The sequence below is a fragment of the Phascolarctos cinereus genome, unplaced genomic scaffold (assembly GCF_003287225.1).
Source record: "Phascolarctos cinereus isolate Bilbo 61053 unplaced genomic scaffold, phaCin_HiC Scaffold_5;HRSCAF=322, whole genome shotgun sequence".
NCBI classification, from domain to species: Eukaryota; Metazoa; Chordata; class Mammalia; order Diprotodontia; family Phascolarctidae; genus Phascolarctos; species Phascolarctos cinereus.
In genome coordinates this window covers 261248208-261264728 of record NW_027555958.1, presented here as the reverse complement: position 1 = coordinate 261264728, position 16521 = coordinate 261248208, and the positions used below count along the sequence as shown (strand labels likewise).

General features: G+C 36.4%; 1 protein-coding gene across 4 annotated transcripts in view; it reads left to right on the top strand.

Annotated features, from left to right (window-relative positions):
- MAP2K4 (mitogen-activated protein kinase kinase 4) overlaps nt 1–16521 on the top strand; it is a 170961-nt gene that overhangs the window by 121980 nt on the left and 32460 nt on the right. For all 4 annotated transcript variants that reach the window (XM_078155795.1, XM_020965911.2, XM_078155796.1 and 1 more), the window contains 2 exons: nt 11189–11308; nt 13522–13573. In XM_078155795.1, coding sequence (XP_078011921.1) covers nt 11189–11308; nt 13522–13573 — 172 coding nt within the window. The remainder of the gene's footprint in view (nt 1–11188; nt 11309–13521; nt 13574–16521) is intronic.

Here is a 16521-nt window from a genome sequence, read left to right as displayed (position 1 = left end):
GCGGGGAAGGACATTTGATCAACTGTCAGACATTTCAAGACTTTGTTTTTTAAAAAAAAAAAAGATCCTGAACTTAATAGATGATTTGACTTGCAAGAGTCAAGAGAAACGTAAAGTACTTACCAAAGACTGATTAGAACAGATTCAATAGGGACAGACCGTTTACTTTTTTTAAAAAATTTAATTTGTTTTTAGTTTTCAACATTCATTTCCGTAAGATTTTGAGTTTTAAATTTTCTTCCCCTTCCACTTCTCCCCCTTGTGGCCCCGCCCCCGCCCCCACAGTGTACAATCTGATAGATGTAAAGAACAATTAGAACTTATGGGAGGAAACACAAGAATGAAGCAATAAAACAAAACAACAAAGGAAAAGGAAAGCGAACAGCATGCTTCGGTTTGCAGTTAGACTCCATATTTCTTTTTCTGGGTATGGATAGCAGTTTCCATCGTGAATCTTTTGGAGTTGTCTTAGATTCTTGTGTTGCTGTGAAAAGACAAGTTTACCAAAGTCAGTCATCCCATAATGTGGCTGTTACTGTGTACAGTGTTCTGGTTCTGCTCATTTCACTCTGCATCAGTTCATGTAAGTGTTTCCAAGTTTTTTTGAAGTCTACCTGCTCATCATTTCTTATAGCACAATAGTATTCCATTACATTCATATACTACAACTTATTCAGCCATTCCCCAATTTCCTCAATTTCCAGTTTCCCTCAGCATTTCCTCAATTTCCAGTTCTTTGCCACCACAAAAAAGAACTTCTATAAATATTTTTGTACATGTGGGTCATCATATATGTAAAATGTAAAATGTATGTCTAAGATTGTCATTAGTAATTGGGTAGTTCATAAGAAAGATTGGAGTAGACCTGAGTATATATGACTTTAAAAAGTAAAACCATCTAGGAACAGCTAAGAAGAGTAATTATTTTATACAAATGAGGAGGAATTGATACAGGGGGATTAGATTGGGGAGAAGGGCTGGTAGTTCTGGTAACCTGCTTTCATCAGGAATGGATTTAAGAGGGAACAGTTCATATATATTTAGAAGAGTACAGAAGTCTTCTAAATTCGGAAGAAATAAAATGGTAAGGGGAGAGGACAGGGGAGGGATCTCTAGAGGGGAGGGTGAGGGAATAGGTTATAGGGGTCTATAGAAGGGTGTTTAGATTTATGGGAATGGAAGGATAGGGGAGGGATCCTTGGAGGGGGGGTAGGCTAAGTAATAGGAGGGCAAAGTAGCAGGTAGAAGTAAAGTAGAGGAGTCAGGAGGAATGAGATATGCACAAACATAATAAACAAAGATCAGGAGTAGAATTTGTTAGGGAAAGTGTATGTCTATATTTGTATGTATATAGGTGAGTATATGTGTACATGTGTATGTATATCTATATGGAAATATATCCACACTTAATTGTGGCCTTCTTGGGGGGAAACAGGGGAGAAGGGCAAAATAGAACAAAGTAGAAAGCGCACAGCAGAGAACAGAAGAAAATTTACAAGGAAGCAAAGGAAAGGTGGACAGCTCTCAACACAATGCGTAGTATTTATCTTACAGGCTTTCCTGAAATGAAATTTTATCATTACATATTTTGAATCCTCTCCTGTTCACATGACATCCTTTTTTTCCCCCCACCAGCCAAAGACAAGGTTTATGAAAGATCCGCCATATTGTCCAGACTCTTAAGGAATCTGAACATTTGTGAGCTATTGGCTAGATTATAAGAATCTGAGCCCTTAGCTAAATTCTTAAGAAATCTGAGCACCTTAATGGAGACAAGGTGGACCTTATGTACAGAAAGACTGTGGGAGGGATCTAGGAGTGGCCAAATAGTTTGGGGTGACTGGAGATGGGGTCTAAGGAGGATCTGGTTGGGAGTGGCCAGTAATCTAGAGTGAACCAAACCAGATAGCCAAGGGAGAATGGAGACTAGATAGGATTAAGAAGGTCGGAAGTGGCCGGAGGCAATCAGGAGGTGATTGGGTTTAGCCACCATGAAAGTCCAGTTGAGTAGATTACCACCTCAGGCAAATGCCAGGGATTTGGGAAAGCCAAGGGATTTTCCTTTTTGGGGTCCAGATCACAAAGACATGGTCTTTTCCTTTTAGGGGTTCAGATCCCATCCTTTGTTTTCCTTTTCTTACTTTGTATTTAAGTTCCAATATTTAAGTTTATGATTTTTTTTTCTTTTCTCTATTCTGTATTTATATTCTGGTGTTTGAGACTAAAATTTAAAAAACAAAACAAAACAAAAAAACCCTGTGAGTTTCAAATATTACCTTCAAGCACTGAAGAATGAGAAATAAACAAAACAAGGTAATCTGATAACTCTACATCATACAAGGGACTTTCAGGCTCTAGCTAATAAGTTGACAAACACTTCAGGTTACAAAATTAAATTACCAAACCCAAGTCATATATTCATACATATAGAAACATTCAGGATTTGATATTATCTTAAATTTTTTTTTCAAAAATAAATTATGAGCTTTGACAATAAATACAAGTACAGACCAAGGAATGCAGAAAATACACTAAACTGTGGAATATCTTCTTACTGCCTTTCCTTTTTCTTTCTTTCTCACTTTCCCCCAATCCCTTTGCTACAAATCACAAATCCTTAGAGATCGTCTAGTCATTTTTCAGCCTAAAGTAGGAATATATTGTCCTACATCTCTGACAGGTGAAAGGACTTTGGAAGGCAACGCGTTCTATTTTTAGAGAGCTTTACTTCATTTCTCTCCATAGCCTATGTGAAATGCAGAAACTGGAAGTAGCTTATGGTTGTGTTCTCCTTCCTCATCTCTGCTTTTTAGCTGATGGTATTGAATGCTGTCTTTGAAATTGAGGGAAAATCTGAGTTTTAATTCTACCTTAGATGCTTATTAACTGTGGCCTTTGGAAAATTACCCTTAATCTCTTTAGCTTCAGTTTCCCCATCTATAAAACCAGGATAATAGTAGTACTTTCTTCATAGGGTTGTTGTGAGGGTAAATGAGATAAAATATATGTATAGTTTCTTTGCAAAACTTAAAGTAATATATAAATTTTGCCTTTTAAAAAACTGTAGCTTATGATGTGAGATGTTAGTCTAAACCTAATTTCTACCCAATTGCTTTCCAGTTGAATATATTTTTGTAGCTGGGGTCTGTTGTACACCACACTATTTTGTTCACTTATTTTTGCAAGTTGTATATCAGTACTCTATAGCTTTGATAATTACTGCTTTGTAGTGTAGTTTCAGATCTGTTAGTGCTATTGAACTATGCATACTCTTTGATTTGTTAATACCACCGCTAGGCCTATACCCCAAAGAGATCAAAGGAAGGAAAACCAAACATACAAAAATATCGATAGCAGCCTTTTCTATGGTGGCAAAAAATTGGAAACTGCAGGACCGCCCATGAGTTGAGGAATGGCTAAACAAAGTATGGTATGTGAATGTAATAGAATGCTATTGTGCTGTAAGAAATGACAGAAGGGGAGGGCGGAGCCAAGAGGGCAGAGTAAAAGCAGTGACTTGCTTGAGCTCTTCCCCCAAACTCCTCCAAATACCTGTAAAAAAAAAGACTCTGAACAAATTCTAGAGTAGCAGAACCCACAAAAAGATAGAGTGAAACAAATTTCCAGCCTATGACAGCCTGGATGGTTGATTAGAAAGGTCTATTCCAGGCTGGGAGAGAAATGCATTTCAGTGTGGGTTCTCAGGCAAAGACCAGGCCTCAGCAAACCTGGAGCAGGCCTCAGGGGACTGAATCACTGGCAGTTTCCAGACTTCTCAACCCACAAACGCCAAAGATAACTTAGAAGGTCAGGAGGAAAAGTCTGTGACCAGGGTGAGAGGGAAGGTTTGGTCCCAGCCCCAGTCCTGGCACAACCCCAGAGCAGTAGCTGATTCTGGAGTTCTCAACCCACAGACTGAGGGGGGAATCAAGTGTCTAATCAGAGGAGGATTGCAGGGATCTCTTTGCTGGTGTTGAGACAAGATTCTCTTGCTTTGTCTGTGCTTGGATCTGGGTCACAGTTCTAGGTAGCAGTCCTGGGGCGAGGAGGAGCATTGGCATGATGGAGCTTCTAGTGGCAGGTCACAGTTCCAAAGCAGAAAAAAGTGCTTCTGGTCATTCACAGGCCAGAGCAGAGACCAGGAAAGGAGTAAGCACCTCGCCTTTGATCATACCACCTTGGAAGAACTGAAAATTTACAGGTTCCTAGAGTATCTCTGAAAACAGCTGCAGGAAACCCCCAAAGCTTGGGACAGTACATTCTCCACAAGCAGACCTGTACCTTAACAAAAAGTTTAAAACTCAGGTAATTGCCTAGGACCATGAGCAAATTGTGCAAAAAATGTCAGACCATAGAATCTTTCTTTGGTGACAAAGAAGATCAAAACATACAACCAGAAGAAAACAACAAAATCAAAGCTCCTGTATCCAAAGCCTTTGAGAAAACTATGAATCCCAGTCTATGGAAAAGCTCAAAAAGGATTTTGAGAAGCAAGTAAGAGAAGTAGAGAAAAACTGGGAAGAGAAATGAGAGTGATGCAAGAAAAATCATGAAAAAGAAGTCAAGGGAGACCCCAAAAAAATACTGAAGAAAATAATACCTTAAAAAATAGCCTAACCCAAATGTCAAAAGAAGTCCAAAAAGCCAATGAGGAGAAGAATGCCTTCAAAAGCAGAATTGGCTCACTGAAGAAAATACTTCCTTAAAAATTTAGAAATGGAACAATTGGAAGCTAGTGACTTTGTGAGAAATCAAGACATTGTCTTCTATTTTTTCATTCTTTTGTTTTTGTTTTACAATGTGAACTATCTCATTGGAAAAACAACTGACCTGGAGAGATAATTTAAAAATTATTGGACTACCTGAAAGCCATGATCAAAAAAAGACCTAGACATCATCTTGCAAGAAATTATCAAGGAAAACTGCCCTGAAGTTCTAGAATCAGAGGGTAAAATAGAAAGAATCCACCAATCACCTCCTGAAAGAGATCCCCAAAAGAAAACTCCTAGGAATATTGTAGCCAAATTCTAGAGTTCCCAGGTCAAGGAGAAAATATTGTAAGCAGTCAGAAAGAAACAATTCAAATATTGAGGAAAGATAACACAGGATGTAGCAGCTTCTACCTTAAAGGACCAGAGAGCTTAGAATATGATATTCTGGAGGACAAAGGAGTTAGGATTACATCCAAGAATCAATCACCTACCCAGCCAAACTGAGTATAATCCTTCAGGGGAAAAAAATAAACTTTCAGTGAAGTAGAGAACTTTCAAGCATTCTTGATGAAAAGACCAGAGCTGAATAGAAAATCTGATTTTCAAATACACGACTCAAGAGAAGCATGAAGAGGTAAACAGGAAAGAGAAATCATAAGGGACTTATTAAGGTTGCATTGTTTACATTCCTGCATGGAAAGATGATATTTGTAACTCATTAGACCTTTGCCAGTATTAGGGTAGTTGGAGGGGGAAAAAATTATATGTATAGATAGATTGATAGAGGGCACAGGGTGAGTTGAAGATGAGTGGGTGATATCTGGAGAATAAAATTAAGGGATGAGAGAAGATTATACTGGGAGAAGAAGAAAGGGAGAGGTAGAATGGGGTAAATTATCACATGAAACAGACAAGAAAAGGCTTTTACAGTGGAGGGGAAATGGGGGAAGGTGAGAGGGAATGAGTGAATCTTATTCTCATCGGATTTGGCTTAAGGAGGGAATAACATCCACGCTCAATTGGGTATGGAAAGCTATCTTACCCTACAGGGGGAAGGGGGGACACGAGAGCTGGGGGATGATAGAGGGAAGGGCAGATTAGGGGAGGGAGTAATTAGAAGCAAACACTTATAAGTAGGGACAGGGTCAAAAGAGAGAATAGAATAAATGGAAGGCAGGGTAGGATGAAGGGAAATATAGTTAGTTTTCCATAGCATGACTACACAAGCATAACTTATATTGAGTTGCTTGCCTTCTTACTGAGAGTGGGTGGGGAGGGAGGAAGGGAATAAATTTGGAGCCCAAAGTTTTAAAAACAAATGTTAAAAAATAGTTTTCACGTGCAACTGGGAAATAAGATATATAGGCAATGGGGTATAGAAATCTATCCTGCCCTACAGGAAAATAGAAGAGGAAGGGGATAAGAGAAGGACTGGGATATAGAAGGGAGGGTAGATTAGGGAAAAGAGTTTTCAGAATGCCTGCCATCTTGGGGTTGGGGGAGGGATGAGATGGGGAGAAAATTTGGAACTCAAAATCTTGTGGAAGTGAATGCTGAAAACCAAAAATAAATAAATGAATGAATCTTTAAAAAAAAAATTTCTCACCCTAAAAAAAATTATAAAAAATAAAGTACAACTTAAAAAAAAATGACAAAAGGGACGGTTTCATAGAAACCTATGAGGAGGCGTGACCACTGAAGAGGTCACAATTGGAAAAAATTTAAGAAGCCCTGAGTTAGGGCACTGGTGATGATATATGTACTTCTGTCTTTTGACAGACAGATGATGGACTCGATGCAGAATGAGGCATGTATTTTGAACATGACCAATATGCAAATTTCTTTTGCTTGACTATGTATATTTATTACAAGGGTTTTGTTTTCTTATTCTTTTTTCTTTTTTCTTTTTTTCCATGTGGGGAAAGAGGAATGTAGAAGAGAAAGCAAACACTTAAAAATTTTTTTAAAAAAACTATTTTAAAAAATCAAAGTGAAGTATAACAATTTATACATTGACTACAATTTTGTAAAGAAAAAGAACTTTGAAAGAGTTAAGAATTCTGATCATTGCATTGATTAGCCTACTCCTGAGTACTAATGATAAGGCATAATGCCCTTTGCTTGACGGAAATAGCAGATTTCTGTGCAGATTAAGATACTATTTTTTGGAGCATTATTTGATGTGTTTTGCTTGACTATGGTGTTGTGTGTGTGTGTGTGTGTTTATGGAGAGAGGGATTTGAGAGGAAGAGGGAACCTAGATGTAGTAATGCCAAAAATGAAAAGAGAAGAAAAAGGGTCATTGTAGCATTTTAAGAAAAAAATGCATTGAAGATAACAGAAAATAAGTGCGGGGGGGAGAAGCTAGTAAGATAGCTTTGAAACTAAATTGAATTGGTTATATTCTTTTTCAAAATGCAAGCTATTCATGATAGAGGTCCATGTTTACATGTGCAATCCTCATTTTTTTTTTCTGTGTATGAAAATACTGGTTACTCAGTCACTAGGCATTTATTAAGCACCTACTGTGTGCCAGGCACTGTGCTGTGCTGAGAATACAAAGAGGCAAAAAATAGTTCCTGCTCTCAAGGAGCTCACAGTCTAAATGGGGAGACAGCATGAAAACAACTATTTACATGCAAGATACAGTGAGGACAAACTGAAGGAGAAGAAAGGAACAAAATTTTCTGGTTTGCTGAGACCATTTGGTGAAACTTTTAGTTGCCATGGAAGTTGCCACCTTTATTCTTGTGTCACCTGTCTTTGATGATCAAGATCTACTTTATAACCAGCTAGAATTGTTGTAAGCTCATCATGTTCCTTTACTCTGAGAATCTCTCTTTGAAATATATAGATTTCTTCAAAGCTTCCTCTGTCAACTGAGAAAGACCAGCATGAAACTCTCTCCAGTCCTTATATGTTGTTCTCTCATTGCCTCATACTCTTGTCCTGCTACATCCAACTGAGCTGGTTGGCATATGAATATTCAATTATTGGATCATGATCTGTGACAAAATAGGACTAAACAAAGTAGTTATTAACTGCCAGTTTGCTGGTGCTGCTCTTCTGATATCCACAAACCTGTGCTTGTCTTTACTGGGGACATCCCACCAATCTACCATGGCCAAAGGAGCTGGCCCATACCAGTCCTTGATTAGATCAAAGTCCTATAACTCCAGGGTCCAGGTCCCAGCGGGCAGGTTGGATGTAGGGATCTTGGGCAGGTGGTGAGGACCCTTGTGTTTGTTGGTATTTATCGTGTTCAGAATAACAAATAAAATTTTAAATTTAAGTTAAAAATTAAAATTAAAAAGAAAGTGAGTATCCAAATCTTATTTTTGGTTTGAGATTTTTTCCCAAGCAATTGATATTCTTCTCTATTGCAGATATCCCTAGAAAGGATCGCTTTCTGTTTTCTAGATATGTTGTCTCCAGCATGCACACATGCTGTGTGTATATTGGTCTAGCTGTTCTTCTCTGTACTCTGTCCTGTTGCTCTTCTCATCTTTTCTTTCCCCTCCATTTCAGTGCCCTTTTTTGTTTAAACTTCCTTATGCAGGGGCTATAATGTTAAGTGTATGACTAAGTTGTCCAAATGTCATTGATATAGAAATTATTAGAATAATCTTAGCAAATCTTTTACATTTTTCATCTATGCGTGATCTTCTTTCCAGTTTCATTCTTATATATTCTTGGGATGATTTGGCTTAATAAATTCATCTCTCAGCTTTCTGTAAATTTCATTTTTTTCTTAATTGCTCTTCATTGTTTTATGATGCATAATAATATACTACTCCCCTCTATACGACTTGACTTTATATTCTAAACTGATGCTGCTTTTGGCTGCCATCCTTGTTTACCTGGCAGATATTTCCTGGCTGAGGAAGCTTTTTTGTTGTTGTTTTGTTTTGATATTCTGGTTGTGATGTTTGATTTATATGAGTTAAATTTTGTTAGGAAGTTGTAATTTTCTGTGTTGCTGTCTTCTTTTATTAAGTATCCACTTATTTGTTTTAGCTTGTTGGAGCAATTTTAATTACATTTTAATTTTTTTAGCTTGGTATTAATTTCAGTGTTTGCTCTAAGAAGCAAATAGTATAACTCTACAAAAATAGCTTACTCAAAAGTGACTCCGACTTCTATAACTATTAATTTCCTCTTAGAATATAATCAGTTTTACTTTTGTGATGTTATTTGGTGTTGGCCATTATATAGAGTATTCTGACTTTCTTTTTGAAGGAAGTATTGAGGATAAATAACAGTAGTCTATAACTTACTGTCCTCTTTTGTTTCTTACTCTGAAACCATATTTTCTAATATATTTTTGTTTTCTTCCCCATATGCAGCTTTGTATTGATGTCACTGTGTAAAGTACATATTTATTAAATTTGTAGAACTTTTTAAACTTCTCTATAGAATTTCTTTACCTCCTCATCCTCTGTAATATTGGTGCATAGGCTGCAGTTCTTTGTAATATTTTTCTGCAGATATTTACCATTGAACCGGCCAATGTAAGATGACTGGGTGATATGTCTTATGTTAGGATTCACAGTAAAATCAATTCCTTTTTTTTTTCTTTTTAAGGCAGTTGGGGTTAAGTGACTTGCCCAGGGTCACACGGCTAGTAAGTGTCCAGTGTTTGGTCTGAGGCCGGATTTGAACTCAGTTCCTCCTGACTTCAGAGCTGGTGCTCTATCCATTGTGCCACCTAGCTGCCCCTAGAGTAAAATCAATTCCACAAGAACCTGTGAGAACCTCCTTCCACTTAACTGCAAAGTCCTGTTGTATTTTGGTTTTATTTATAGCAAGGATGTTAGCATTGTAAAGATTCACTTCCATCAGTAAGTAATAACTGCTTCTTGGTAACTGGACAAGGATCTGACATTTACAGTACCAGCGGTTAAAGTTAATGCTCATAAATGATCTAGAAACCTTGTTTTTTTGGCCCTTCCATTCCCTTTTCTAACCATAGCTGCAAAGGTGGAAAGTGGCTACATATAGAATTGTTTTTGTGTGTGTGTGTGTGTGTGTGTGTGTGTGTGTGTGTGTGTTTCTTTTTTACCTTGAGTTGTTAGGATCAGTGACTGTATCACCAAGTAATTAGCTTACTATGCTTCTCCATAATCTAGCCTGGTCCTTCGAAAGCAGACACAGTCTATTAACAGGTCTTTATTTGAAGTCTGACCAGCCTGGTAAAATCTGTCAGAACTTGTATTCTATTCACCAACCTTCAAGAATTCAAGACTGCCCCCATGTCAAGATGACCAAGATGAGACCGTATAGCTTGTCAAACACTTTCTGAATTGTTACGTATTATTTGCATAGCTGGTGGGGAGGGAAGCCACAATAGCCATATTTTTGACTGTTAGCCTTTTAAGTCTCTTCATTCTCATCTGCCTCTAATACCCCAACCACCTCCCCAGTAAAACTCATCTAAGATAATCACTTTTCTACCTCCTTTCCAGCAGCCATCTCACCTTCCTGGCCTAGAGAGGCCTTCTGCCCTCAAGTCTGACTGGGGAGTTCCCATGTGGGCTCCCATTTTATGAAGTACTTGAGCAATGCTCCCTTCATTCGTAGCTCCCTCTTCACTCTCTAGACTTTTCCACCTGTTCCCCAGAAGCTTTGCTCCATCTTGGGTCTCCCTATCCATCACCCCTTCCCTATCTAGCTCTCTTTTATGTATACTGTCTTTACCTGTTAGAATGTAAGCTCTTTGAGGGTACAGATTCTCTTTTTTGTTTGTTTGTTTGGGGGTTTTTTTTGCTGAGCAGTGGGGTTAAGTGACTTGCCCAGAGTCACACAGCTAGTGAGTGTTTTGTGTCTGAAGCCGGATTTTAACTCAGGTCCTTCTGAGTCCAGGGCCAGTACTCTATCCCCTGCACCACCTAGCTGCCCCCCAGCTGTCTTTTTGGCTTCTGTTTATTTCTCCTGCACAGTACCCAGCATATAACAAGTGCTGAATAAATTCTTTAAGTCACTTAACCTTTTTGGGCCTCAGTTTCTCATTTTGAAAATGATTTCTAAGAGCCTTTCTGATTATAAAATTGTCTGATCTTATTACTATATGTAAAATGATCCAGCCAGTAAGAGGAATGGGTTGGCATTTTTAAAAAAAATGATATATCTCTCTTTAGTTCATGTTAACAGTTCAAAATATTTGTTTTAATTTACTGACTTTTTATAATGAGACCAGCACCAACCTCTGTTGTTCCAGATACTACAGTGTATTCATTATAAAAAAAATTGCAATTTGTTAACATTTTATTTCCTATGTTAAAATATACCCCCTGTCCTATTACAAAGTTTAATCAAGGGTAAAAATAGACTGAGTTAAAAAAAAAAGATAGTTGAGAGATTATTTGGAATTTTCTGTATAATGTTGTTATAAAATGTTAAAGAAGGAAATAGAGTAGTAAAAAAAAGTCCTTGGGTAATGGTAATGGATAATTTAAAGATAATGGATTTTTTTTTAGGGTGACTGTTGGATCTGTATGGAACTCATGTCTACCTCGTTTGACAAGTTTTACAAATATGTATATAGTGTATTAGATGATGTTATTCCAGAAGAAATTTTAGGCAAAATCACTTTAGCAGTAAGTATCTGTTTTTCATTGTTTATTTTCCAATAATTATTTCAAATGTTAACTCTGTCTTAACATCTTTAAAAATTTACTAAAGAACAGTTGTATCATATCCACAAAGCTTCTTGCAGAAAGTTCTTGGAGGGTAATTTGTGATTTACAGACATGTTCTGCCTAACATTATTACTTGGGTTTATAAAAACATGATATTAGGGAGAATAATATTTTCGTAGAAGCAATTTTACAACTGGGCTGTCAGCTGAATTATTTTTGTAGCAGTGTTTCTAACTTCATATAAGGCCCTAGTTAAAATATGTAAATGATATTATTTTTGAACTAGTTTAGTTGGGGACAAACTGATTTGAGATATTTCTTTAAAAGAACAGTTTAGAGATCTTGTATAAAAAAATTAATATCTGTTAAGCACTTTGCCATAACATTTAGTGAACCCAGAAGTAGATCTTGTTATGACTTGAAAAAAGAATTAATTTTAATTGATTTTTCCCTTGCCACTTTTGCTTTTACTTTGTCCTAAAATTTCATGGAATACTCTTTATAGTTATCCCTCAAGTGATGAGCATGGTTGTGATTATGTTATATACTTTATATGTTATTGTCAAATGTAATTTAGGAGTCCTCATTCCTTCCTTATTCAACTTAATTTTCTAATGATTAGTAGTAATCTAAACAGTGATCTATTATGTCTAACCACCCAGATGTGACAAGAGCAGCAAAAGAATAAAAATTCATGGGTTTATACAACTTCAGAGGCCTACCAATAGCACAGAGTTCATGAAATATGGGAAAAAATCTTAAATAAGGGGTTGGTCTCCAATATATATAGATATGTAACAGAAATAGATAAGATCATTGGATAAATGATCCAAGAATACCAACAGTTTTCAAAAGAAGAATTGTAAACTGTTAGCAGCCACATGAAAGAATACTTTAAGCACTAGTTAGAAAAATAAGAATCAAAACAACCCTGAGGCTTTACCTCATTAACCAGCAAATTGGTGAAGGTGGCAGAAGGTGAGAACAGTCAATGTTCAGTGGGTTGTGGAAATACATTAGGCATGCAAATACAACCATTCTGGAAAACAGTTTTTAGTATTATACAAATAAAATTAATGTAATGCCCATCTCTTTGACACAGAGATTCCACTGTTTAGGCAGTATTCCAAAGAGGTCCTCTATATACATGAAAATGTTTATAGTGGCATCTTTTATAGAAGCAAAGAACTGAAAAAAAATTGGATGCCCTTCAATTGGGAAATACCTAAATAAATTGTTGTACATGAATGTATGTAATATTACTGTGTTTGTAAGAAATTGTGAATATTATAAATACAGAGAAACATAGAAAATCATACATGAACTGAAGTAAACAGAGCCAGGAAATCCATGTAGACAATGACTTTAACAATATAAATCAAAATAAAAACCACCACAAAACAGTTAATAATATGTATATTAAAAATTGCAAAGCATAAGTTTCACCCCAAAAGAATATTAGCATATAAGCAAATGCCACTTTTGTTGTTGTTGTTATTATTATTGTTATTTTAGAGTTTAGGCATTTGGGGTTAAGTGACTTGCCCAGGGTCACACAGCTACTTAAATGTCAAGTGTTTGGTCTGAGACCGGATTTGAACTCAGGTCTTCCTGACTCCAGGGCTGATGTTCTATCCACTGCGCCACCTAGTTGCCCCTGCAAATGCCACTTTTGCAGAGGTGGGGCAGGGGTGAGGGTGGAGGTCCATGGGTGAAGAACATGGCATAAATTGTCCTTTTTCCTATGTATTGATCAGTTTTGATAATTTTATCTTTTCCTCTTTACTTTAAAGCAGTTCTTTGTTATGATGGCTTTCTAGGTGAAGTGGGGGGAGAGAGACAGGATATTTTTTTTTAAAGAATTTGTTATATGGGGAATTGTCTCTTTTTAAATTACTAGTAGAAACTGATGTTAGGCATTTTTAGTCTTGAAGAAGCTCATGACTACAACTTTCATTGATTTGTTTATTAAACATCAGTTATTTTCTGTAACTCTGAAACAGCAAGAAATACAAGAAACTAGGTTTTGCAATCAGTTATCATTTCTAAGTAAAATTCTAACAGGTTACAAATACTTTAATTGGGAACTTTTCAAAACTTAGAATACTTAAGTGTAACTTGTTCTCCTGATTGACATATATTTCCTTTCTCTTTCTGCTTTTTTTTCCTAGACTGTGAAAGCACTAAACCACTTAAAAGAAAACTTGAAAATTATTCACAGAGGTAGGTAGGCATGGGCTCTCTCTTTGTCAAAAAGAAATTAACTTCTTTTTCTTAATTTGAAATATCATTAAAAATTATGCCACACATACCATGGTATAATTTTTCTTTGAAAGCTGTTTTGCATTGTTGGCAGCAGACACAGTCTGCTCTCTTTAAAAAAAAATTTAACAAATTCAAAGCTGCTTATCATTTTTTTTTAGGTGTCCTTTTCATTCATTGTGAAGCAGTTTTTCTTGATATGGGATTATATAGCATTATAAATGACTAATGCTAGGTCAGAAAACTAAAATTGCTGAAGTGAAGAATTCCACAAACTGTCAAAGTTGGAATAAGGGGCTTAAGTTGTTGTATTCCCTCACCAATACACCAGCCTGGGCCAAATTGCTCCTCATAATTATGAGGCGCTGATCTACGTGTGAAATACCTAACTTAGTCTTCTTCTTCTTGTTATTTCCTTTGTAAGATCTGCCCAGTAGCTGTTTCAGGACACCTTTCTCCTCAAGTCACCAACTTCTCATCTTCTTTACTGAGAAGATAAAATATATGCAACATGAGCTCTTGTATTTACTCTCATTTCCATTTCAATAAATCTTTCATTTTTAGAATGACGACCATAGGAATGGGTTTGAAACCTGCCTCAGGCATGTTCTAGCTGTGTGATCATGGACAAGTACTCTTTTGTAAAGTGGGAATAATAATATTTGTGCTATCTTCCTCACGGGGTTGTTTGAAAGAAAGTTCTTTGTAAACTGTAAAAATCAGCCAACATATATAGAGTTCTTTTATAAACCTTAAAGTGTTATATAAATCTTAGCTATTATTATTATAAAAACACAAATCATTATTATTCCCTCCAGTCTCAAATGAAATAATGTTCTACTTCCTCCTGTAAATCCAGCCCTTTCACTTTGGCTTTATTTCTGAATCCATGGGGACAGTGGATTCTTTTAGTTCCTAGTTCTCCAGGATCTTTAGTCTCTCCATCTTCCTCTGACTTTAGAAATATATATGTGTGTATATGTGTGCATATATGCACATATAAATTAACATTTATACACCCATGTATGCACACATATATGTAGGTATGTTTTTATATCTATATATATATATTTGTCACTACTTTTTTAAAAACATGTTCACTTTACCCCACAGCCTCTTGAGCTATATTCTCTCTCTCTCCTTTTCTGTATTGCTGAACTAACTTAATGCATAATCTATTCTTGCTACTTCCATTCCTCTTCACCTACTTTTCCATCTCCTTAAAATCTGGCTTCTATGCTTATATTCCATTTGGATTACACTCTTAAAGGTTGCAGTTGACTTTAATCACTCATTTACTGTGTAGCTATTGAGCACCTGCCATGTGTATTATTACAGCACTGTGCTACCTTCATTGGATACAAAATAATAGGAAAGGGCAGGGCATACCATGGTCCACATGAGTAGGCCAGACAAAATGGAGCAGCAAGTTCATGTGAAAAATTGGAGGGAATAAGGTCAAAAAGGTATACTGGACCCAGATTATGAAGGACTCTGTATTTCAAACTAAAGAGTTTGGATTTTATTCTGTGGTCTGCAAGTTGCTTTATGAAGGTTTTTACAAGATTGGAGCAGAAGAATGAAACAAATGTTGTAGGAAGATTAATCTCATTATTGATGAAGGAAAGGAGGAAAATGAAGCCTGGGCCTGCAGGATTACTGCATTGAGTGAAATTATAGTATTATCGGGAGACAAGACCCAAAGACAGACAGACACACACACACACACACACACACACACACACACACACACACACACACACACACACACAGAGTTATGTAACAGATATTCTAGGCACTGGGCCAGTTGAACAAAAGCAGAGAAGTAGGTGACAAGGAACTCAGGAGTAGACAAAGTTAGCTTAAGTAAAAGGCTTAAGTAGGGAAGTAGCAGACAGTGAATTCATAAAAATAGTTTGGGGGCAGATTCTGCAGATCCTCGTTACATTAATTTCTTTATCCTGTAGGTAATGTGGAGCCATTGAAGGTTCTTAACGAAGAGACCAGCATGAGGAAATCACCAGGAGACTAGTTAGAGGGCTACAGTACCTGCTAATTCACAGCACATAATTTAGCACATTTTGTATTGTTCACTATTCTTTCATTTTTATTAGTCTTATCTCTATGTAGTCAGGGATATATATTGCTTATATTTGCCATAGTATCCAGCAGAGCCTTCTCTGTTTAGCAGAATAAACACTTACTGATTGGTATTTGGTTGCTTTGGCGAGAGGGTGGGAAGGTTAGCAATGGGAAAATTTAATTAGAATATGAATGTTAGTATCTTGATTCTTTGGGGGTGAATCACATAAAACTAATGATCTGATTTTTTTGTTTTTTATCACAGTGGTCAAAACTAATTTCCATGTTTATACTTGGTGGTTCTTTATATAATCATTGATCTCCTTACTTAGTGTTGTAGTTATCCTGACACAAATTGCCATGAAGGACTGTGTTCTGTTTCATAGAACTTAAATTTTAAAAATGCTTTTTAGCCACATTAATCAGAAAAACAAACTTATATAACATTTAAGGTTTGTGGCAACATGGCATAGTGAATGTCTTCAGATGGTCTTAAATCTAGGAAGACCACTTTTGACATGAACTGGTTGTGTGATTCTAGAAAACCTTCAGTGGTTATCTTTTGCTTATAGGATAAAATACAAACTTTTTAGTCTGGCATATAAGACCTTCTATAATCTGACCCCTACTTACTTTCTAGCTTTTATTTACATTGCTCCCCTTTATATATTATTCCATCCAAATACCAAACTTAATATGATGCTTCCAATTTCCATGCATTTATACTGGCTGCCCTTTATGATTATAGTGCACTCTTTCATTTCCATTATTTAGAATCCTTATCTTTCAAGGCATAGCTTAGGTGCCTCCTTCCCAAGGGAAAGTGT